We start from the raw sequence: 25,967 nt of genomic DNA on the forward strand, positions 1-25,967 counted from the left end.
TCCACATGTGCTGCATCAATATCATTGCAGGTAACATGTACTATCCATTCCACATGTGCTGCATCAATATCATTGCAGGTAACATGTACTATCCACAATCCATGTATGCTGGGCTCATATCACAGCATTTAGCAAGTTTCCAATAAACCAGATTCCTCTTATTGCAAACCATATCAACAACTACATTATACAAATGTTACATGGGATACAATAATGACATTCTTCCCATTTCAATATCAGTTATTAATGCAAACATTAGAAATGAAGTTAGCTGATAAAATTCCAAACGTACCTGACAAGCTTTGTTTAATCAGCAGCACTTAAACTTCTGAGAACTATTTTAGCTCGAACCAAAAGCCAAGTACCTTGTTCCCTACCACGAATCTGCTAGGTCTTGTAGTTCACCACCTGGAGAATAGTATGCCTGGTCCAATACTAGCCATACAATTATGGAAGCTATTTTTAAGAATAGCTGCATTGTGTAGAATGATTAGGGCGTGTGGAGTTATTATTGCTATCTGCGGGTCCACAAGTGTTATTTACCCTTGGTTCCTGGAACCTTGACTTGCTGACATTGTTTTGCCAGACAAAGTTAGGATAAGTGTCCAAAAGAAACACATACAGAAATAAAAATATTGTTAATATGGTATAGTAAATAAAACCCCTAACATATTCCTTTTATTATTATCTGCATCCCTATTGCAAATTTTTCTCACTTCCTGCATAGTTTAGGTGTTGTTAGCAGGGTCTCGCTGGATAGTATATTTCCACTATCATTTCTAATTGTTTTCCAGTCTTAAGTAACCAGACAACCAAAATTGGAATGGAAGTATGTCCACCAAGACCGATTTGGTAGGGATCAATTTCCCGGGGATCTTTGATGACAGTGATTTGATGAACACGTTTAATTGGAAATGCATGAAAATCTTCAACGCTGTGTGTGAATAGTCATTTCCCTTTAGAAAGAAGAATGGTAATAAATGAAAACTGCAATATCATTTTAGAAGATACAAAGATAACTTTCTATTTAGCTTACCTTTATCAATACAATCCTATTACACATCTAGTACTTGTGTATAGGGCTCTGTATAAAAGATGATAGGAAACTCAACTAAATTATTTCCTGCTGTATGGTAGGACATTGGCCATCCAAAAGGGGATCTGGCAAGTCTCCAACACTCAGGCATAGCAAGCCATATTATATAAGAGAACTAATATACTATTACAACAATGGCCAGGATATTAAAATGTCTTTATATTGCACTAAATTCATGAACTGTACAAGAGGCGCACGGTGACGTCGGTGTAGTGTTAAGTTGTATGAGGCAACCATTGCCGAGCCGTACGCTTCAGTATTGTTTCCACCATTACAACAGTCACCCCGCTCTGCCAATACCGATACTCATCCGATTGTTTTATTTCTTAGATGCTCCCTTAGGTAAGTATGATAATAACTGTATATTTTCTTTAACGGTTATATTTAATGTCATCAAAAAGTTTGACTTTGATAACTATCATTTCTTGTTTGGTCTTAGATTGGAATGAAATAAATCCATAATGAGTAAGAAAAAGCAAACTAATATTTTGCATTTCTTTAATTATACCAAAGATAAAACAACTGATGATAATAGTAACAATAGTAATATTTCACCTAATCGTAAGCTGATCAATGAATCAGAGCCGCCACAGTCCTCGGTCAGGCATCATTAGGAAGAACATTATTTTACAAATGTATGAATTCATAATAATGCTCTGCGGGATTCAAATTATGAATTTAGTGGTCCGTGAGGTCCAAAAGGTTGCTGACTGCTGGTCTAGCCTGTCTTCAGATTGATTAATGGAGAACCTTATTCCTTGCCGTAAATGCCATCTCTCTGGGTCCAGGTTTACATATTTGTGGGACAACCTGTGCCAGGTGTATCCTAACTGGCTCGCAGTCTAAATCTGCCAATGTATGTGTTGACTTCCGGGTCCATTGTTACATACAGTGAATGGCTATTGCCTGGTGGTTGTTAGAAGTGTTTCTGTTCCTGATGACCACCAGCCATATATACATCATCAATGGACTGCTGAAGTTACAACCATTGTCTGTGAGCCATTGTACTGTACAAAGTTCTGAGTGCCTGCGCACTATGTACAGGTATGAAAAAGCCAACGAACAATGACAAAAATCTTTTGCAAAAGAACAGAACTAAACGTCAGGTGTTCCCAAAAATTGCCAACCACTCACTATGTAGTAGGAGCAAAGATTCACTCAGATTCTGCTTTATAGGTTACCAATCAACATTCAACTTGGGGTAGGAAAATAAAAAACACAACCTGGGATCGCTGACCATCCTGAGCTGCATTGGGAAATTATTTTCCTGTCTATGGTGAGTAAAGTCCAAGGGTTTCTGTGGCTCCAAGTGGAAAGACAATCTACAACTTCCTCTTTATTATTCTGTGGTCTGGTAATATACACACACAGAGGTTACTGCAATTCATTCAACACTGGACATGCAGGCTGGCTCAGATTATAGTAGTTATAAAAAATTACAATATCAAGTATATGTGCAATATATAAAAACTGCACATGTATAAATCATGAGAAAAAAAAAGTGCAGGGGGGGGGGGTCTTATTAAGGAGATTTCTTATTACTTCCTGTCTTGAAGGCTACAGACATCTTTCCCATCTTGTGAAGGAAGTCACCTCTAAGACAAATGTCCCTGCTGGATCTGTAGGCAATTTAAAAGTTTGACTTTCTCCACATAACTATTAAAAAGTTTGAGTTTTGACTATTTCATATGAGTAGTGTGGTTAGCACTTCATACCCATGCCATCATACACCTGATAAGCATCCATCAAAACCAATGAACATTCATTTATAAGGAACAAGCATGGCAGTGGTGGCTGATCAGCAGATCACATGGTAACCATCAATCTAAACAAGTCCTAAGATAGGCAAACACCTTCAGATTACACACACATCACCAAATACATAAAATGTTCCTGGTCGGCACTGAAATGAGTGAGCTCTGATCTCTGTAGTCACTACAGGTGTGTCACAGAATTAGCCGTTCTCTTACCTGCTGTGATGTCACAAATTCACATGTCACAATCTGTACCCTCACCTAAAACAATACCAACAGCCTACCCCATATCGGAGTACTTCCCCCACCACTCAGGCTACCCTTGTGTCCCCCCAACTATCATACCCCAGTCTAAGCATGACACCCCACCATTCAGGCTACTCCATGTATCCCAACCTCGGAGTACCCCCCCATCATACAGGTTCCTCCCATGTACCCCAAGCTAACTCACAGTTCAGGCTACACCATAACCCCCAATCTAACAGTAACTCTCCACTATGCACGCTACCCCACATGCCCCAAATTTGACAATACCACCCCACTGTAGTGCTTCTTATGTACGCCAATCTGGCAGTACCTCTCTCCCGTACAACCTACCCCATGTCTACCAATCTCCTCCCTACCACGCAAGCTACCCCACGGCCCAATATGACAGGACCTCACCACCATAATGCTACCCCATGCCTCCAATACCTTTCTGCCCTTATACCCTAACCTGGCAGTGCCACCCCACCATACATACCCCAATCTAAGAGCACCCACCCCAATGTACAGACTACTCCAGATTCCAATCTGCCCCCCTCCAAATAAACTAACCCAATTCAATAGTACCCCCCCATACAACCTACCCCCAAAGCTGAGAGTACCTCCCTACTTTACAGGCAGAGCACTGACCCAAATCTATTAGTACCTACCATCCAGGTCACTCCATACCCCCAATGTGATATTACCCCAGGCACTAGGGGGCGCTTACCTCCTCTATGGCTGTGACTGTGTTCCTGCACTGGCTCAGCCTGGTGGTGAAGTTGGAGGCAGTGGGGGATTTGTAATCCTCATTGGTCTCTGTTATAAATTCCGACACACTGATCTGATCCGGCATGATGAGCGGAGTGACCGGGGGGCAGATGTGAGAGAAGAAGGGGATCCGCACACCTCTACGGGGCGCCGCACAACACCGGACACTGGCAACCACACACACAAGCCGGGGAGTTCAGGCAGATGACAGCGGGGATCATAGGTTCCCCCGATCCATCCCCAGCAGCCGCCACTCCATGAGTCCCAGATCCCCAGAGAAGGGCAGTGGCTGCTGGGCGCACCTCCCAATGTCACCACGCCTCTCCTACTATCTACAGCGAGTAACCACGCCTACCTCCCAATGTCACCACGCCTCTCCTACTATCTACAGCGAGAACCACGCCTACCTCCCAATGTCACCACGCCTCTCCTACTATCTACATTGGGTAACTACGCCTACCTCCAGCGTGTCCCCGCCTACCTACCAATGTCACCACGCCTCTCCTATCTACACCGGGTAACCACGCCTCTCCCCAGCGTGTTGCCGCAAACCTTCCAGTGTCACCACGCCTCTCTTACTGTCTGTACCGGGTAACCGCGCCTAACCCCCCCTCGCATGTCCCCGCCCACCTCAGAGTGTCACCACGCCTCTCCTACTATCCATAACGGGTAACCCCGCCTCTCCCTAGCGTGTCCCGCGCCTCTCCTACTATCTACACGGGGTAAATCCGTCCACCTCTTGCACTCCTTTCTTCTGGTATAGCTCCTCCTACATATCAGTGTAACCCCAACATTCAGCACTGAATACCTCCTCCTCGCTTTTCATAAGCATAAACCCCTACTACGTATAGCCCCTCCACTCTACTCAATAAACCACGCCTCCTTATCATTAACAACGCCCCTACTATGTATGGCCCCACCTCCCGCCAGTATAAAGCCCAACAAAAAAAAAAAGGCTCCACATAACCCCGCCTCTCTTCACACGTAACCACGCCTTCTGATTAATAAGACCGCTCCTTACGTATAGCACCTCCTGCACACCGGTAACACCGCCTTTCCCTTTTGAAACCTCGCCTCTCTGTCAGTAACACCTCCCCTGAATTTCTTATAACCCCGCCAGTAAGTTCATCTCCCCCTACATTTAGCTCCTCCTCCTCCTGCAGTAACACCGCCTCTTTTTTTTTCAGTAGGCCCTCCCCATCTTCGAAAGATTCGTAAAACTTCCCTCCCTCCTCTCTGTCCAGTATAACCCCGCCTCTTTTCACTAACCCCTCCCCCTGTCAGTATCCCCTTATCACTAGTTTCCCGCGTGTTACCCCTCCTTCCTCCCAATGGGTAGACAAATGCAGCCGAGCTGTCCTATCAGAGAATTCAGCTCTCTGTTCTGCCAGGCTCTGTTAGACTCACACTTCTCTGATAGGCTTAGCCTCACTATAACCACGCCCTTGCCTTGTAACCACGCCCCTCGCTCTGCACAATGTGGATCTCAGGTGCTACACAGGCAGTGTGATGAGCATGGCAGGGAAGTCACATAACTATATGTGTGAGCACTGTGCACAGCACACAGAGGTGGTGTTATTTATTCACTCTGCAAGCCTGGAGATGTTTATTCATTTATACATGTTCTTTGGAAGAATCATTACTTTTGTGATGTATTTGTTATTGTAACCTCACTTCCTGTTTCTATAGGTGCAGAGAAAAAAAGGAGGGAAACGGTTGTCACTGGAACAGGACGTAACAACAAAAATGACTTAACAGGTTCTAAGCTGCACTTATTTCAGGGAAACTGGGTATAATGGACAAGGGAGGAGAGAATGGGTATACCGGGCAAAGGAGACACACTAGGGGGGAGGACACCGAGAGGGAGGACTGGGTATACCGGACAGAGGAAGTGTCACCGGGAGGGAGGACTGGGTATACCGGACAGAGGAAGTGTCACCGGGAGGGAGGACTGGGTATACCGGACAGAGAAAGTGTCACATGGGAGGAGGGAGGACCAGGTGTACCAGACAGAGACACAGACCACTCTGGCAGAGAACTTGGCATACTGGGCAGAGAAGGGAGGACCAGGTAGAGAAGAAGACACTGGGAGCGAGGACCAGGTAAACCGAGATGAGGCAACAAATGGGGGGTCGGACTACTGAGTATACCGGATAGAGGAGGTGTCACCGGGAGGGGGGACCAGGTATACTGGACAGAGGAGACAACATCAGGAGGGAGGACCAGGTATACCGGTCAGCAGAGATGACATTGAGGGGAGGACCAGGTATACTGATTATAGGAGATGACTCTGAGAGAGAGGACCAGGAATACCTGGCAAAGGAGGAGACACTGGAGGGGAACAGGCTATAATGAACTGAGAAGAAGCCACTGGGAGAATGGACTGGGTAAACCAAGCTGAGGGGAGGATCAGGTATACCAGGCAGAGGAGGTGACACTGGGAGAGGCAACCAGGTGTACCAGACAGAGAAGGAGGCGATTCTGGGAGAGGGGACAGGGTATACTGGGCAGAGGAGACAGCACTGGGTGAGAGGACCGGGTATACTGTATGGAGGAGGTGACACCTGGATGGAAGACCGGGTATACTGGATGGAGGAGGTGACACCTGGATGGAAGACCGGGTATACTGGATGGAGGAGGTGACACCTGGATGGAAGACCGGGTATACTGGATGGAGGAGGTGACACCTGGATGGAAGACCGGGTATACTGGATGGAGGAGGTGACACCTGGATGGAAGACCGGGTATACTGGATGGAGGAGGTGACACCTGGATGGAAGACCGGGTATACTGGATGGAGGAGGTGACACCTGGATGGAAGACCGGGTATACTGGATGGAGGAGGTGACACCTGGATGGAAGACCGGGTATACTGGATGGAGGAGGTGACACCTGGATGGAAGACCGGGTATACTGGATGGAGGAGGTGACACCTGGATGGAGGACCGGGTATACTGGATAGAGGAGGTTACATCTGGATGGAGGACCAGGTATACTGGATGGAGGAGGTGACACCTGGATGGAGGATTGGGTATACTGGATGGAGGAGGTGACACCTGGATGGAGGACCAGGTATACTGGATGGAGGAGGTGACACCTGGATGGAGGATTGGGTATACTGGATGGAGGAGGTGACACCTGGATGGAGGACCAGTTATACTGGATGGAGGAGGTGACACCTGGATGGAGGACCAGGTATACTGGAGTGTCTCCCAGTGTCACTTTCTCTTTAATAAATTTATTTTATAAAGTAGGGAAGGGTTACACCCTCTGTAAAGCTATTATGGCTGGCTGTGTACCTGCTGGAGAGATTTACCCCCTTTATTCGTCCTGTGACCATTGTCAAGACTGATAGTGGGGGGAAACCCAACAATTCAAGTTGTAGTCAGAAAAACAGGACAAACTTGGACACCTTTGTTGGGGACAACTTTCTGGATTGAAAATTTTTGTTTACTTTGGGGAAATATTTTTTTATTTTTTGTTGCTTCTTTAGGACAGGAAATGAGAGGAAATCTCCTTATCAAGGTACTGCCAGCATTAAATAACTGTTTAGGGGTTTTAACCTTTTCCTGCTCCATACAAGCTTACAGTTTAATAAATTATTATAATACCAAGTCAAAGTCATTAACACATGCTGAAATATAAAGCAAAACAATATGTAAGACAACTCATGTGAACAGGTGTAAATGGGCTTTGAGTGGATACACTAAGCATCAAAGGTTTACTATTGCAGCACTCTCTGGTTGTGAAGAGGATTTGTAAACTTTTTTAGCAGGTAACCCCAAAAAAATTAGGCATATCTAACTCTTGGCTTTTTTCTCTCTTCAATACTAAAGGGCTTTTATAATATTTCCACAGGGTAAGACTGGGTGGCTTTTGTGCTTTTATAAAAACATGTTTGCAATTAACTTACCCCACGACTATATATGTCAAAAATCTGCTTAAATAGATAATATTTTATGTCCTCACAGACAATACTGTGTGGTAAATAACAACCACAGAACTGCTGTCACCAATCCACATAATCAAAGCCATACTGAAGCTAAAACACACACTGCTTCTGTATAAACTCAATCCACACATTGTTACCCCTTTCCAGGGGTTTTTTTTTGGTAGTGGAATACATTGTGCTTGTGTAAATGGTTCCCAGTGGAAACTTGGGGGTAATATTATTGCCCAGTAAGAGGTGGTGGAACAATGGTGCCCACTGAGGGGCAGGATAGATACATAGACCCCAATAAGGGGTGGGGAAAACAATGGCGCCCAGTTAGGGGGAGGGCAGTGTTGCCCAGGAGGGCTTGAGAGAAACATTAGATTCTATTGCGTCATGCAAGTTGCATAGTTTAGTATGCAGTGTACAGAGCCCAAAGTATAAAATGCATATTGGATAATAAAACAACTTGCTTAGGTTCAGAGAGGTTACGGTGGTGAAGGGGTACATTGGTGATCAGAGGGCAGGGACCTAATAGTAGTCTGTGTTCTATACCAATGCTTTTCATTGTGCCTTCTCCTTTCTGCCAGGACTATATCAGGCACCATATCTCACTCTGCCTACAGAATATATTGTGGGACAAGCCTGTATTCACAGGACACAGAGATTGCTTTAAATACCATAAGAATCCAACAAAATCTGGGATGATTACGGATATGCATCAAGTAAAACATTCGCAACCAAGGGGCTAGCAACAGGGTATATTATTTTACCCCTGGCACAGAATTGCTCAGCCAGGGCTGCCATCAGGGGTGAGACACGGAGTACTTTTGCACCAAGCCCCAATCAAAAGAGTCTGACTTTGACAATGATGGAACTTTAAGACATAGGTGAGAAGGGCCCATTACCTAGTATGGGCCCAAGACATTTCTGATAGCAGTCCTTTTCATAGCACTACACTCTCAAGCTATTATTATGTGACCTGATGTCACCTGATGTCTGAAAGCAGGACACTACCCTGTCTTCTGGCTGACTCTGACTATCTCACCCAGACTAAAGCTACGTACACACTTCCAATTATTATCGTTGGAAAACGAACGACGAACGTTCATGCACGATATATACGACCGATCGTATAGCACCGATCCTGCACATAGTTAACGACACGATCGTTCGTAGATATTGTACACACAATAGATACGATCGTTTGAGCGATAGAGGAACTATGTGCACGACAGGAAAGTGAACGGACGTTCGTTCATCACGCATGCTCTGAACATGGACGATCAACGAACGACCGTACACACGAACGATGTTCAACGATCGTCGTCCAATCCGATCCGTCGGTCCGGTCGTTCGTTTCCAGCGACTTTCCTCGTTCGTCGGAGTCGTTGGTTACTTTTTTACGAACGATTTTTTGCCCAATCGATCGTTCGTCGTTCGATTGGAACGATAAAAATTGGAAGTGTGTACGCACCTTAAGAAAGATTCCACATGTCATTGGTACTGACAAGATTTTTTATCATGATATAATAATGCAATCAAACCTATTTATTGCCAGATCCAGTGGAAAGGATCCTAGTGCCTGTAACAACAAGGAATCCACTGGAGCTGCCCCTGGGTGATTAGTCCTCGCCACCATGCTTGCATGTCTGTAAAACCCAAAGCATGAGTTTCTGGAACACCTGAAAAATAACATTTGATCAAGGTAAAAACCTTTTTTGCAGCAGCAGCCTTAAACAACTTAGGTAATAGTTTCACCATATATATTTATACAAAGAAATAATAATATTCTGCCATAATCAACAGAATACATGCACCTACTTGAAAGGGTACTCTAGAAAAAAATGTGTTTTTTTAGGATATAGTGAAAAAGGTCCTTCTATTAGGTTTTATTGCTGTCTGTGTCCTATTGGGGAGATTTAATTTCTATTTTTACTGAAGACCATTGTCACCCAAAAGAAAAGTAAAAGTGTTGTCCTCAAAACAAGAAGGGAAATCTTCCAGTGGAAAACCTGTTTTGGATATAACTGTCTAAAAGAATTGTCTTAGCCCTGGGACATTTTTATAACTTTCTTTTGTGTCTCTTAGACTGTAAGTAAAGAGAAATGTTATTCTGTTGGAGTTTGGTGTCATCAAAATGTTCTACAATCATTCCCAGATCGGGCTATAAAATATGGTAAAAGACCAGGGGCAGACAGGGAGGTGCAAAGTGCGCCACTGCATGTGGGCCCTGGAACCCCCTTCTACACATTAGTTCTTCACAAGAGCCCAAAATTATTCCTTCGCTGCTCAGGCTATTGAGCAGTGAAGAACTAAGAACTGACATGGAGGAAGAGATTCCAGAGCACACATGCATTGGTATGCTTTGCACCTCCCTATGGCTATGTTTGCCACTAGATCACATTCAACCAACACCAACAATAATATTCGAGCTAGCAATGTTCTAGTCTTGGAGATTTTAAACCAAGCCTGAAGCTGGAAGTCAACTTCTGAAGCCACCCTGGAGTTGGCAGCCTTAGCTGACAATAGCATGAGCAGATATATAATAATATAATAATAATTTTGATTTACCAACAAAATTCACACATGGGAATCATGGTGGTTTAAATCATGTATTTGTGTCGTCTGTTGATAGAGATAGAACAAAATTTGCACAGATGATTTTGAAATCCTTTATCAAAACCAAACGCTTCAGACTCCTTGAGTAGCTCATGATTTAGACAGGGACCTGGCTGCAATCAGCATTATTTCCTTTTACTAGAACAAGTTGATCTGGTTTGATGCACAAAACACACGATGCACGCAGAGCATTGTTTGGGAAATCTGGGTCAGCGCCAGCTGGTAACTCTCAGGAAATAACAAGTTGAATGAAGATCTCTGGAGATCGTCTCCATTTTCCTTAAATGTGTCTATTTAACTACAAGGAAAAAACTAACGGTTCTCCATAGCAACCTCATTCATATATTAATGTTTTATATTGTTTGTGTTCTGTTTACTATGCTGATCCTAATTTTATTACTTTCATTACAAAAGATCACAAAAGATAGAATGATCAGTAAAATGTTTTGTTTATTCACTGAACATAACATGACAGTTGTAACATAACATAATGTAGAGTACATGCGTTTAAGAGAATTAATGAGCCTTGATGTGTTTTTCAGATACATTGAAGCATTGCAAGTTTTACAATATTTTGCCTTCCCCTGTTATCGGCATGCTAATTCAGTTTTAAAATAAGATCTTTACATTGTTATTACATCATCAGTGACATCATAATTTTGTTTCTGTGCTGCAAACAGGGTGTTATACAACACTTCCTGAAATCATCATGCAGACTTTCATTCATAACACGCACATGTGATTCTGAGCCTCCATTATTGAAAGAACTGAAATCCTATGAATAAAATGGGTGAGCCAGAGTCAGTTTAGCCTGGGAGTAAAAGGCTAGATAATGTATGCTATCAATTAGTGAGCTGATAAGGAGGGCTCTATTTAACTTGTTGCAGCTTCTAATGTACAGGGAGTGCAAGCAGGTAAATTAGAGTAAGCAATTTTAGTTTACTCTAAGCCTGTACATCAGGGCAAAACTGAAGGAATTTAACTTTAGTGCAGCTCAAATCATTAGTAAAAACAGATCTTACTGAATGCAACAAACTGCATGGGAATGTAACTTTGTTTAACTAGCCCTGGTTCCCTAACTAAACCCTAACAATGAATTTTCCTTTTCATCTGTTACATATACCATTAAAGTAGTTTTGGTATATTTGTTTGATGAGTGCACAAGTGATCAATTTACTGTTTGTTTGTGTTGATGTTTGCATTTTGTTTTTATATTTTTTGTTTATAGAAACAATTTATTGGATGAAGTAGAAAAAGGTTAAACCCTCTGTCTATTGCTATGTCTGCGATCATGAGAATTCTATTTTTGTCCTTTTTTAACTGTTGTCATTAGGTCAGGAAGTGGGGGAAAATTCAATATTCTTAGTTTTCATTGGAGCAATAGGTGAAAAAAATCCTCCAATGAGGGTACATGTTATAGGGAACATATTTGGGATGAAAAGTTTGTTTGATTTCCTTTTATATTTATTTTTTATTACTTTTATTTCCTTTTTCCAAATGTCTCTTTAAGATAGTAAGTGAGCAGAAAAATAGCAAATGTCAAAACATAACCTGAAACCTGAATCCCTACTTTATACAACAAAAACAATTTGGCTTTAAATTTACTTTAAATTTTTGAATATAAATCTATATTTGTTCAAAACATGTTCAAATTCACTTAGTTTTGAATGACTCACAACTTGTGCTGGAAGTCTATTCCAAGGACCTCCAAGGTTAGTCTTGTACTTTTCTCTAGCTTGTTTGAGGTCATGTCCCCTTGTTTTTGATCTTAGCTTTATATTGAAAAAATACCCTTCTAACCCTTGTTCACACCCTTTATTGTGTTTAAATGTTTCCACATTGATTCTTTCTTTTTTCAAGAGTGTGCATTTTAAGTTATTGCAGTCTACATTGATATGTGGTTCCTTTCACTAAGTTTGTTTTTGTATTCTGGACTCATGCTATCTTATCATTATCCTCTCCTAACTGAAGTGTCAAAAATGAACACAGTATTTTATTAAGATCTAATCAAAGATCCATTACATATAAGGGAATCATGCCCCTATCTCTCCTGTTGGTGATCCCCCTAGTTATAGTCACCATAATTCCGTTTACTTTCCATAATTCATATCCTCATTGTTTTCTCGTCTTGTAATAATTTAAAATACGCAGGCCAATTCTTTTCTTCTGTAATTTTGGACACCACTAATATTATACCTTAATAATATCCTTCGCTAGTAGCTATTTTTTCAGACTTTTATTTTTTATTTTGCTTTTAGATACATTGAACTGGAGTTTTCCCTGGTTTGACCAATCTTTCAGCAATGCCAAATCGCTATCCATGCAAAAAATACATCAGGCCTAATAATAACTTTTGTGTTTTCACATCTGTTTTCATAACTTGACCAGCATTCCTTCAGTTATAATTTATATTATGCTGCCCTGCATACCACATAATTAACCTACAGACATCTAAACCAGGTAAAAACCCATGTGTGTATGTATATATATATATATATATAGATATACATAAACAGGAGTAAATAAAATGGTTGTTTTATTCTGTGTGTTCTATTAGGTAGGACTGTGTGTCCTAATAGGTAACTATTAGGTATAAACACTTTACAGACACAACATCATACCTATCATTTTTAGTATATAAGAAAGAGAATTCCTTTTTAGCTCAAAGTATGTAGGCATTTAAAGTACCCTTGTCACACCCCATTTTGAAGCTCATAAACCAAAAACATTAATAAACAAATATTGGTTTTGAATTGGTTAATGTTCTTTCTTTCTTTTTTCTTTTTTACAATCAAGCCACTTTTTTATTATCCTAAATGTCAAATGGAATAATGTAGTACCTATATGAAAGATTCAGTATAAAATAACACTTTAAATAGTAAATATTATGTTTTTGTGTGTATATATCCACCTGAAAAGAGAGATAACTGGACAAAAGAAGGATGGAGGGACTTGGACCTTATAAAGGTACAGTCCCCTCCAGATCAGATAACAATTGTCTGTGGTTGTAAAACACGGCTCTTAGAGTTTAAATATCTTACTTTATAACCATATTAGAAATCTTTATGCCTTTAGTAAATTAGGAATATGTCTTCTCATGCTGACTGGTTTTAGCAGAAATAATGTATTTTTTCCAGCTGCCTGTGTCCCAGAATTTTGTATGCAAGCTGAGTATCACAGGTCATGGTGCAATGTTCTGGGACTACGAGGGTTATAAATAACTGCGGAATACAATAAGCCTAAACTATCTAAAGCCAACATGGTGCACACTCTCAAAGGAATCTAACCTATGCACTTTCCTTCTGTCTTTGCATCTATCTATCAGGATCTGTACAGTAATGTGAATGAATGTTCTTGAGTTACTATGACAACCATTCTCGGGGTCAGAACTGTAACAAAGTGGGCCAGGGACAAAAACATAAAAGGGGCCTACTAAATCCTTCTTTTTTTTTAAAGGTATTTTTTAAATTCGAGCTCACTGAGTGATTGTGTTGTTTTTGTTTCACCTGCTTGAGGGATTTATTAGTAAAAAAAGCAAGACATAAAAAATATATAATATATATTTGATTAAGTATCAATTTCATATAAATTGTCCACTTTTCCTTTTTGTTTTTGGACTTATATGGCATCACAAATAAATTTTGCCTACTGGATAATGAGGACACACTGTTGTTTACAAGTGGTATGTAACGCTACTACAACAAGCCTGTAGCTGGGGTATCAATATAACATTTACACTTTATTAACAACCAGTAACGGGGTATTAACACTTTAGCTACCACCAATGTAATCCATGCAGCACCACCAGCAGGTAAATAGATTTCCAGTCCCTATAGGAGTTTGTTTACTTTTGTAATGGTGACTGCTGGCTTTCTAGAAGATGTGATTTTGGTGGCTGTACAGCCACCCCATCACATGAACATGTTAGGAAAGGTTCCCTCATGTGTCTTCAGTTGATCTGTCTTTAGTCTGAGATGTCCTTGGAGATGTCAGGATGCAGAATGGAGGGAATCCGTCAAACCCAGGCCATCTCTGGTTGAGCACAATTATTATGATCTGCAAAATGGGGACGTGGCTGGGGTGGGTCATAGCCTACATACCTTAAGCTAAAAGATATCCCTCCTACTGATCCCCAAAAGTTAGGAGGTATGCTCCAATTACCTTCATCCCTATACACTCATGTCATCCTGTAATAGGACCAGTGCACCCAAGTGTAACCCAGGCCATGTAAGTAAAAAAAAGACCAATATACCTACCTTTTTGTAAACTTCTGTCACAGATACCTGTGTGTATATTCTGCCCTACCCTGATTCCTTTGCTGACATCACATCCAGGTACCCTAGTCCATTGGGTTTTGATTTTGTACCTCCCACATGGACGCATTTTTATTTTCATTTTCAGTCAACTTTAATAATTAGTCAGTATTTTATTTTCTTGCTTCACCTCTAATTTTTTTTTTAAACTATCTATTGATTTAACGTTTGATATTTTTTGGTATCCATCCCCTGGTATGTGCCTGTGCACAACTTTATCCCTGAGGTCTTTTGACATTGCTTTGCTGCCCATAGCTGATTATTTCCTTTCAGCTACATTACCAAGCACTGAATTGCTCCGGGAGAAGCTGTTTCTATGATGAACTACTCAAGATGATTTCATTTTATGACGGAAGTCAGTTACATAGCTTGTTGTGCAATGGAGAAGGTGATTAGTTACACTCGATTGAGTTTACTAATATCCGAAGGAGGGTGATACAATATCCATCTAAGTGATTCTGGATTTTTAATCTTTTCTCAACTGTTATTGTATCTTTCACTTGGATAATATCGGTTGTATTGAGTAACTACAGCTGGAAAAATGTAATTTTGTTTGTGTCGTCATGTTAGGCTGCGAAGCAACAAAATGTGAATATTTTAAAAGGGTGATTCTTGTTTATGCCCACTGTAGTCAGTGTTGGCTTATTTTAAACCTTTACTGCTTGTAAACAACATTTGATTACTTGGTTGAGCAAAACCTGGCTACAATCCTGACAAATAAATACATGGTTATAATGCAGCTTTGTTTATTGTGTTACCTGCTAAAACATTTGTAAATTTGTCCAACTGTTTTGGTGATATACTTCTATATACTACTAGTAGTCTACTACTAAAATCACTGATTTATCTATACAGAATTACAACGCTTTTGCTAGATATAATAGTTCATATGTATGTACTGCGAGCTTTGCTGTGAAGGGAGCTTTAAAGGCACACTTTAGTTAAATTTAAAACTTAAGCCCTAAAATTCCTACGAATAACACCTACAGCCACCTACTTAGGGGTTAGGATTGTTCAAAGGAAGCAAAATGTATCTCCAACTGAAGATTTAGCAGAATGTATTTGACATTTATTGTATAAGGAAGTTTACATTGCAGAAAGATGGTTATTGGGTAAAAGTTAGTGGGTAAAAGTTACCAGCATCCAACATGCAAGGACTAAGCACCGACTTCTCCTCTCCAAACGCATGGTTCAAAAGAGGCACGAAAGAATGGAAAATGGCTGCTTCAATCTAACAATTCACATGAGCTAATACCATTAGCCCAATAAAGGTGTAAGTTATAATGAAAAGATGTGATTAGGCATGCTTAACAGAATATATTAGTATGACTAGGTCAAAGAAGATTGTGTAAGAACTGGTTCCCAGATCTGTTATTTCTGCCCAAGGACACACAACTGTCCTGAGAACCAGATTCTAATAAAATATTAAAGCATAGTTTGCTGTTTAAGTACCTTGTTGCATATTATATGTGTAGGTCTGAAAGCTGTGCTTTGCCTTCAAATCTCTACACAGTTCTTGTCCCACTTACATTTCTGACCTGGTAAAAAAAATACTCCCCCAGCCGCTCTCTCCGCTCCTCGATGACCTATTAATGACTTCCTCACTTATAACCTCATCACACGCATAGCTACAAGACTTTTCTAGGGCTGCCCCAATTCACTGGAACGGTCTTCCCCCTCCTATTCGGTTTGCTCCTACTCTCTGCTCTTTTAAAACAGCACTCAAAACCTGTCTGTATTAGTCTGTCATTTGCAACCACTATTTAATGTACAGCGCTGCGTAATATGTTGGCGCTACATAAATCCTGCTTATTATTATTAATAATAATAATATTAATAATAAATTATTATTACTCTTGACACTGTTGAAGCACAGCCCATTCCCTTCCATTTGGAAATAGCTGTAGAACATCAGTGATGTACTGTGGATAAGGTAAGAATATGGTTGGCCCCAGAGGCTGGTATTTTCCTCTTTAGCAGGAATGTCTTCTTGAAGGTATTTTGATTAACTTACTGCTCACCAACCACTGAGATCAACATTGTGACATTTTTGACCTTCATGAAAAATTTCTTTGGTTTTAGGATGCTTGTGTTTCCATACACAATCTACTAATTTCAATTCTCCATATCAATGGCCAGTCCATACTCCGCTATTTTTTTAATTCCAGCCATTCCTTGGTAGATTTGCTCATGTAAATATGAATATTATGTAAATGATATGTCCATTTGTGGTTCAGCTTTCAGCCAGATAGCTTCATATCCTCATCAAGCATGCTCTGATACAATGCATAGTTCATAGTTTATTTGGTGACTACAAGTTTCCCTTCCTTGAGCAGTAATACAACCCCAACACATGCTTACTGCTATTCTGGTGAAGCAACTCATCAGCCCATTGGACATTGTTCCAGAACCCAGGTTTTTGCTTATACAGTATGCTGAAGGGTAAATTGTAAACCTGCTTTAAAATTTTTCTTGCACAACAAGGGCCTTTTCTTGGAACACCCGTCATGCCAGTTAACTTGGTGGAATTTCTTTTAAATTTTAGATAAGTTGATCTACTTTTATTTTATCTGTTGTAAAGCAAGCTGAGGATCCCACAGTGTAATTTATGGGGTTTCATGGAGACACTTTTTAGCATCAAATGTTAGATATTGGGCCGAATTTGTTGGAGCAATCATTGTGAACACATTAGTAGTCCTTTTCAGTTTTGTAGATTGTTTTCTTTACATTGAAATGATTATTTCAAATAGTTTAGCAATATTCCTATATCCCTTGTGAGAGGCATAAGCATCCACAACTTGATGGCCTTTTTTCTGATCTTGTCATTATAACAGCAATGTGAACACCAGACTCCCAGAAGACCAGATATCCCAGATAATTTATCTAGATAAGTTTTATATCAGATAGAATCACGATCCTTGAGGAGGGCCTAACCACACGCATCAGTGTTTCCTTTTTCTACATAGCAAATCTGAGTTTTGAAAGAAATTTAGATGCTTGTCGGGTTATTTTTTGCTGTCTATGTACCATTAGTGAAACCTCCTTTTCACTTCTTGTACCAGAGATGCAATAAGTTAGTGGGATTCTCCCAAAGCAAAGGTAATTTTCCTGTTAAACAATTGTCAGAAGATTATTCCTCATTTCATATTCTGGGGTCAGCTAAAATATTTTGGATTGTCCCTGTTTTAGTACAAGTAGGAGTGTGAATCTATTCAATGGGGACATAGACAACCTTTCCATCCTTTTTCTATCCTAAAAAAAAGTTTTGTATGTACATAAACTTTAGGGGTCAAAGTTGGATTAACTCGTGCTGCATTTAGTAAGGGAATTACAGACAACAAAGTTTACATGGAAATTAAAAAGACTTTTGGGTCCAAGAACAGAAAAAGCCACCTGGAAATAGTTTGTGATTCCTGTAACTTGATGGCCAACCATGCAGTGCTAGGGAATAATTAGATGACATTGTGGGCCTGGGCAGCAAAGCTGAAGAATGGTGCATCTTCCAAAGTTGACACTTCTTTCACTTTTTAAATGCATAAGAATTCCAGAGTCTTGTTCCAGTTTATATGAGGCTATCATCTTCTGTAAAATGTGGACCTGTTTTCCAAGTCTCTTCCACACAGTATGCTTCCAGTTGTTATTCACATCTAGAATAAATGTAATGATGACAACATCACAACAACACACAATCTTTTTGATACTTGATTCTTTAACATACATTTGAAATCTAATCACTAAAATTCCAATAAAGGTATAACATTTAAAACATTATTTTATACTTCCCCACTTCCTAGATTGTAAGGTTTTGTATAAATCCAACTTGTAAAACACATAAACTGGTCAAGGTATGCCTATATAAACGTTCACATCCTCTGGGATATCCCAATATTATGGAGTAGGCCTACATCTACCCCCTCCTTTTGTATGCTGCTTCCCCGCCTCCTAGATTGTAAGCTCTTCAGGGCAAGGTCCTCTCCTCCTCCTGTGTCACTGTCTGTATCTGTCATTTGCAAGCCCTATTTAATATACAGCGCTGCATAATATGTTGGCGCTATATAAATATATTATTGATATTTTAAAAATTTGTTATAATGTTTTTAAATGTACTTTTATTAAAATAATCCCCATTGACCCCGCCACAAAGGTCATAGGTCTGGCACTGTCTATTATAAGGTAACAATACTCTGTACCTGTCTGATATAAATGTTCCTGCTTTGTCACCCTGTTACATGAACTATGTGGGAAAGGGTTGTGGTTTACAACTCCTTTAAGTAGTCAATATTCAAACAGAGGGAATGCAAACAGGAAGTTTGTGTGACTTATGCCTGTGAGTAGGTCAGAAACCTGTTTTACTACATAACTACACAATGTACAATGTTTTCTTGACTTAGCTGTATGTATTATAAATTACGGGTAATACTATTTAATACAGGTTAATCACTATGTTTAATTAAAAACTAGCCATGCAAGCTTCTAAAATGCTACTAACAAGTATGTTATTGGAATAATAAATCTGCCTTTGTCTTTTTTCCTCAACTACAGATCTTAGTATGCTCTTTCACCCCCTGTCCTCATATACCTGAAGGATTTTGCAACAAACTATCTTTTACATTACATTGCAGATAGAACTATATAAGTTGATAAATGATCACTTCCTGGACATTTTAATATCTTTGTCAGGAGAATTAAAAGCTTTCCAAGGAGCCCTATTTGTGATTTGGCATGATTTCATTTAATAGCTGTTATAGCTGTTTTTTTTCCCGATAGTAGAAATTCATTTTTTGGAGTGGTTAACCCTAATTGTGCCATTGTTATTTTACATATGCAATAAACAGAGATGGTAATGTAGAGAGAATTTTGATTTACTGCAAGAACATCAGAAACATTGATATGGTTAGTGCTCTCTGCTGCAATCCCTGTATCAGAAAAATTATTACAAGGGCCAAGGCTCCATATCCATTCCTAATGTTTCCTCTTATTAATTTAGGATGCTGGCCAAAAAAATGTAATCTTGCCTTGTGATATAAAGCAGTGGTCCCCAACCTTTTCGGACCTATGGATCACTAAATGAACAGACTCCGGACCGCCGTGTCACTCAAAAGGGAAGAAACTTCCTCCAGAGTGACATCATAATGTCAGAACCCACCCACCCCCCCATCACAGGTCCAGAGAGACAACCCGCCAACCGCCCTGCGCCTACAATGCGTACGGAGGACACGGTCCACACCTCTGGACCGGGTGACCGCTGATATAAAGCATTTAAAAAGATGTACTGCCTGCCCAAACAAAAAGTCATCAAGTATGTTGGGGCAGTTTTATTGTCTGGTTTATGTATGCCAGATAAATAAAATAAAAAGCCATTAAATTTAGTTGGTTAGGTGTAGTTTTAGCAAGATTATGTGCCCCAAAAAGCTGACTGCCTGAAAATACTGGATGACTAGGTTTTTCTGTCAATAGATTTTTTTCTTACCTGATGGCACATGCATATTCTAATGACAATTCCAAAATAATTGGGTCAGATTGTGAAAGCTCATGAGATATCATTTTTACACATGTATTAGTTGCAAAAAAAAGTCTAAACACGAACCCAATTCAGAATCTTTAGGGCTGAAGGAGACTTTACACAGTAGATCAAGTTGCCCATTATCAATACAAAATCTTGGCAAAAAAAATAATGCTACTCTAGATGTAAATAAATGTGACATTGCCTAAGCTTAACAAACCAATACCACAGTGAATAAGTGCCATGTTCAAAGCTAAAGTTAGTCCATTTAAATATTAAAAATATTAGAGTATGCGACTTTTGTGGGCAGGCAGTATATATTACCCAACTGAGCCAAATGGTTCCACTTCTGCTAGGATGTGAGGGGGGTGTTCATTGTCTGGTGACCCATTTAGCAGTCTCAGTAATCTCATCTTTCTATTGCTCTGGTCTCTGTGAAAGCATAAAAGATTTTGGCTTGGTGACCAAGAACAGTTTGTGTGTGGGATGAAGATTTAAAACAGATCTTTATAAAGGGAATACATTATAAACTAATCCTAAATTTTAAGGCTTGTCTTTGCAAACATCAAATGCTGGCAGCATGCATTGGTCATGGGAAATCAATAAATGCTTCACCTTGTGTGTACAAGTCTAAAGCCCACCAGTACTCAAAGTATTTCTCTTTGGCAAATAGTCAAAACTTGTGTTGTATTGCTTCTTAACGGACAAGTTGTAACACAGAGGTTATGAAACAAATAATAAAGAGGCCACTATACAATATATGCAACACAACTTTTATAATGATACCATAAAACAAAAATAGATATAAACTCTGCAAGCCTAGATTTTCTAATTATCTCTGCTGTAGGAACGCCCATGTCCGCCCTTAACAGATGCATCAAGCTGTTCTGGGCTAATATTATCCAATGAAATATGATGATTAATACCAGGAAATATATAAATATTTTTTCCTTGGCTTAGCCTCTACACAGCCTGCCACAGCCGAAATGTTTCGGCTGCAATCCTGTTTATTTTTAAAGTTTTTTTCCCCCTTTTTTTTACCTGGTAATTCTGCAAGTGATAAACTTCCTCTCCTAGGATGACAATATCCTTTTGCTGTATTTTATGGAGAAAAGGAATTGTCATACTAGTACAGAAAGTGATGGGGGTTATTAATATGAGGGTTAATACTTTGGAATTGGATAAACTCAGAATTAATACTTTGCAGGTTATATGCTTAAAGAGTTCTTGCTGTGAAAAATATTGATATGGTTATTTCTGTATGGGTTATTGCTATTGATAGTCCCCATTTTTACACTCGCCTTTGTGGATTCTTGGCCTAATATTTGCTTTGTACAAATTAAACTAATGTGTAAACTAATGTAAACTAATACAAACTGCGCTTTCGATATATATAAAAATAAATAAATATAGCAACTGACAATGACAGGGTTAATTTAGAACAGTGGTTCCCAAAATCTTTTGGAATCCGTCTACCTTGCCTCCCAGGTCACATCCCTAGAGCCATTATACATTGACACAAACACACACCTCTTTCATGGTATTAGGTGTACTGTATATTTAACACAGTGACTACTATTCTAAAATTATAATCAAGGGTATGCATTTCACAACTAAAACTTAAAATAGTAAACCAATTTATTTAGCAATATAAAAGAGTTCATTTAGAACCCACTTACTGCATTTTAATGGGATGGATGTGCGTCATACAGTAATAACAGCAGGCTGAAAAAGTACCATGGGGCAATTATAGATTCAGTGTTCTGTAATTTTCAGTTTAGTTTTTTGGAAAGCTGGGTAACTGCACTGAAGCTTTGCTCTAATAAATAGAATATTAGGAAGAAAAAAAAGTAGATCTGGTCTTCGTTCCACAATGCAAGCTAATGGTTCTGCGAACAGTAGTTTTGATATGATTGGATTCTGATGCCCCCACCAACCCCTTTTCCCATACTGCCCCCATTGGCCTTTCTATAGTCTCTATGGGGTGGTTCTTTGACTTTGGGAACCAGTGAGGAACATAACAGGCAAAAATAGAGATAAACATGGGAATGACATAAAAAATATAAAAATATATGCAGCACGATGAATTGATTTGTTTAAACAAACTATAATAGCAAGCATTCAAGAATATGGATCCCCTTGAGTGGCTGATCTATATGAATTATGCTTGACCCTTAACCACCTGGGTTACCTAATCCAAGGACAGGATCTTCTTTCATGCTGCAGATTGCTATGCAGTAAGGGGGACCCCCAACTCATCCACTTACACCATATTTTGCTGATCACAATGCTTAGTGGAGATCTTCTTAATTGTGTGCATGGTATGTCAGGATTGTCAAACTACAGTGCAGTAGGGCCAAGATGCACACTTTTGGAGCAAATCAATATTAAAGTATTAGGTATAAACAGACAGCAGTAGATGTAGTAAGGTGGGGTTTGCGAAAAGCCAGAAAATTACTTTATATAAAAATTCTGGCCTGTATGTGGCCCTCAAGAAATAGAGTTGGACATAACTGTTTTCTATATACACCCACGCTCATGCTTGTCTTATTTGCCTATTTTTCAGTATAGTTATAGAAACATGACATTTATAAAGCTGTTTTCAGCTGCTGCTCCTGATTCTTGGCTTATCATCCAATGAGGCAGACTCTCCCCATGATACAAGACATCTGTTGTCTTCCAGGGAATCTCATGGATGTTGTTTTGGACTAAAGTGAAATGATTCATCCACAGATGGGCAACACAACAGAAAGTCAATGTCTCGGAAATTCAGCAGCATCTTTGGAGAGTGCCAATTTGTGAGCGCTTGAATTCCTCATTATTACCTCGGCCAACCTCACATCCAGATAAAGAGAGAAGATTGCATATGAAACAAAGCTCATTACATGTCATTATCCTATTTAATTTAACACATAATCCTCTCTCCTTATGAGATGAGGCTAAGTGATGGGATAATGATGAAACCTGTTGACTTTTTGCTCAGAGGCTCAGCTCTTTTCATCCAAATAAAAACTACAGTACTATAATCAGTGTCAATGAGAACATTTAGGTGATTTCACATATGAAGGAATCTTGTTGACATGCGAAACATCAGGTTTAACAAGCAACATAGGTGGAAATATTTTAACATCTAAAATGAGATATCAGTTAACACATTTTTCCTCTTTAAAGAATGAGTATATACCAATATGTGTTTGTATTTATAGCGGCCATCAAAGGGGAAAAATATTATATACCCAACTTTATTGTTGGGGCATTTCTCCATGCAATCAATAACTCCAGTTGATCAGGTAATACTGCTGACTAGTTGTTGCAGTGACAGCATTACGTGTTGAAGAGGATGTATGCAGCATGTAGGATGTCCTGCAGAATCCTAATATTTTCTTAGGCACTATTCTACGCCCTAAGGCAAAATAAAAAAAACAAAATGTCAACACACAATCCCTCAACACTCAATTACATACATACATAGAACATATATATTTATATATATATCTATATATATATATATATATAATATATGGGGTATCCCATATGGGATGTCTTAAAGATCCTAAAAATGTATAACTAGTCAAAAGAATACAGGATAAAAAAAAAATACAAAACAAATACAGGATACAGTGTATCCCTAGTGTAACTAATAATGCCCATATTTATACCACTCCAAAAAAGGATCGTAGGCAAACATGGATGCCCCAATGGAAACTATTTGTATACATCCAACTTGTAATACACATAAACTAGTCAAAGTATGCTTTTATAAATGTTCTCATCCTCTGAGATGTCACAATATTATGGAGTAGGCCTACGTCTACCCCCTCCTATTGTATGCTGCTTCCACACCTCTTAGATTGTAAGCTTTTCGGGGCAGGGTCTTCTCCTCATCCTTTGTCACTGTCTGCATGTGTCTCTCATTTGCAACCCCTAATTAGTGTACATGGCTGCGTAATATGTTGACGCTATATAAATCCTGTTTAATAAACATAATATTATTCTACAGGCCACTAGTTATCTGATCCTACATTTATGATCAGTGAGTATGGTGCAATCCATGTATGACTTGGATGTTGACCATACAAACAATATTGCTTTCATGTTTCCAGCTACTATAGTGTAAAAATGCACATGCCACATATTCTTTGAAATATAACCTGAATTCTTGTATTGACCCATTTGACACACTTGGAATTGTCAGATAGCAGTGCTACCTGTGGCTCTTCAAAAAACATAGGTTTACCATACTACTCATTATAAGGATAAGTATATAATATAGGGTAAAGTGTATATTGTAGGGTACTGCTTTATGAAGATTTTTATTGCAACAACAGGGTCCTTTTAAAGAAAAAAATGTGGTGGTATTGCTGTATAACCAGTATACTGTATATGGTAGCAGGGCTGCATTTACCTGTACATTCACTTCCAAAGATTTAAGTTATTTCATATCTAATTTGATCATAATTTTATGAATATGTTTACGGATGTCTCACTCCTCATGTAATGATATGGAAGTAACCACAAAAAGAATACATAAAAATAGATTCTGTGTTTCTTGTTAACAGCCACTGCCAGATAACTCTAAAGCAAAAATCTTGCAGCCCAAGTTCCCAGAAACTACAAAGTTTTCCAGGGATAAAATAGCCCATTAGGATTATTATAATTTTTCAAAAGTTTTTAGAATCTTGGATGGTTTTTTATACCATCCCACTCTCAATCACGTCCTGAAATTTATAGGGCTGTGGAATTTGAGTTGGAATATTCTGTGGAACAAGGTAAAATGTCTGCTCCTCAGGATAGTTATCCCCAGTGATAAAATCCAGAAAATCTCAGAGGTTTTACGCATGCCGCACATCACTAAAAAAGCTATTGGGCATGAGAAAAAGATCCAGGGGCAGATATAGGGAGTTGCGAAGTGTGCCACTGCATGTGGGCCCCGTACTCTACTCAACAGGGGGGTCCTGAGTTGGTTCTGCACAGTAGACCACTGTTGTCCGCTAATAAATAGAACATAGAGATATTAAGCATGGCATTGCTTAACTTCTAAATGTTCAACTTCTGGAGTTGCTTAGCATTATGATGCTTAAGTATCTAACTATCTAACTAATAATCTCATAAGAAACATTATGTGAAGCCTGCACAGGCTGAATAAAGCAGGACTATGCCAAGGAATAGCTAATCACAATCAGCAATACAGTTGTGCATGTATTAACGCTGCAGTTCCCTGCCCTCCATGGTGGAAGTTCACCTACAGATTAGTCTAGTTCATGCATTCATTCCTGAAAACTTTCCTGACTCATGACCCCTGGCATTGGCTCTAACTATACTTTGCCTCTTGAATTTTATTTCTTGGTTAGACCCTCACTTCTGTTGATTGGTACTCTGAACCCTCCTTCTGCACCATTGACCCTACGTGGATGTAAGTTGAGGGCAGCAATCTAATACTGGTTAGCAGCGCAAGATCCTCACCTTCAGAGGCTCTGACCTAACAGCTACTTAGACTTTGTGCCTTTACCTACTAGGCAAAATTCCTTTTGGTTCATAAGCAACAGTTTGCCTACCTCCAAAAAAAAATATTCAGTGTTTTTTTACATGGAGTGCATTTACTGTACATATAGGGATTTTTATACACAATGCCATATCTCATTTTCTTGAAGCTGTACAGATGAAAATACATACCGTGTTTCCCCGATGATAAGGCATCCCCATCAAATAAGCCACCCCCCGATTTTTGCTCAAA

General features: G+C 39.5%; 2 protein-coding genes across 4 annotated transcripts in view; one reads left to right on the forward strand and one right to left on the reverse strand.

The window, feature by feature from the left end:
* Positions 1–4,270, reverse strand: part of ASAP2 (ArfGAP with SH3 domain, ankyrin repeat and PH domain 2) — a 135,510-nt gene extending 131,240 nt beyond the window's left edge. The window contains exon 1 of one of the 3 annotated variants that reach the window (XM_072407555.1): positions 3,824–4,270. In XM_072407555.1, the coding sequence (XP_072263656.1) occupies positions 3,824–3,949 (126 nt within the window). In that variant the 5' untranslated portion in view covers positions 3,950–4,270. The remainder of the gene's footprint in view (positions 1–3,823) is intronic. The other 2 variants (XM_072407556.1, XM_072407554.1) reach the window with 2 other exon arrangements.
* ITGB1BP1 (integrin subunit beta 1 binding protein 1) overlaps positions 1–25,967 on the forward strand; it is a 488,766-nt gene that overhangs the window by 142,670 nt on the left and 320,129 nt on the right. The window lies entirely within an intron of this gene.

This window comes from Pyxicephalus adspersus, chromosome 4 (assembly GCF_032062135.1).
Source record: "Pyxicephalus adspersus chromosome 4, UCB_Pads_2.0, whole genome shotgun sequence".
NCBI classification, from domain to species: Eukaryota; Metazoa; Chordata; class Amphibia; order Anura; family Pyxicephalidae; genus Pyxicephalus; species Pyxicephalus adspersus.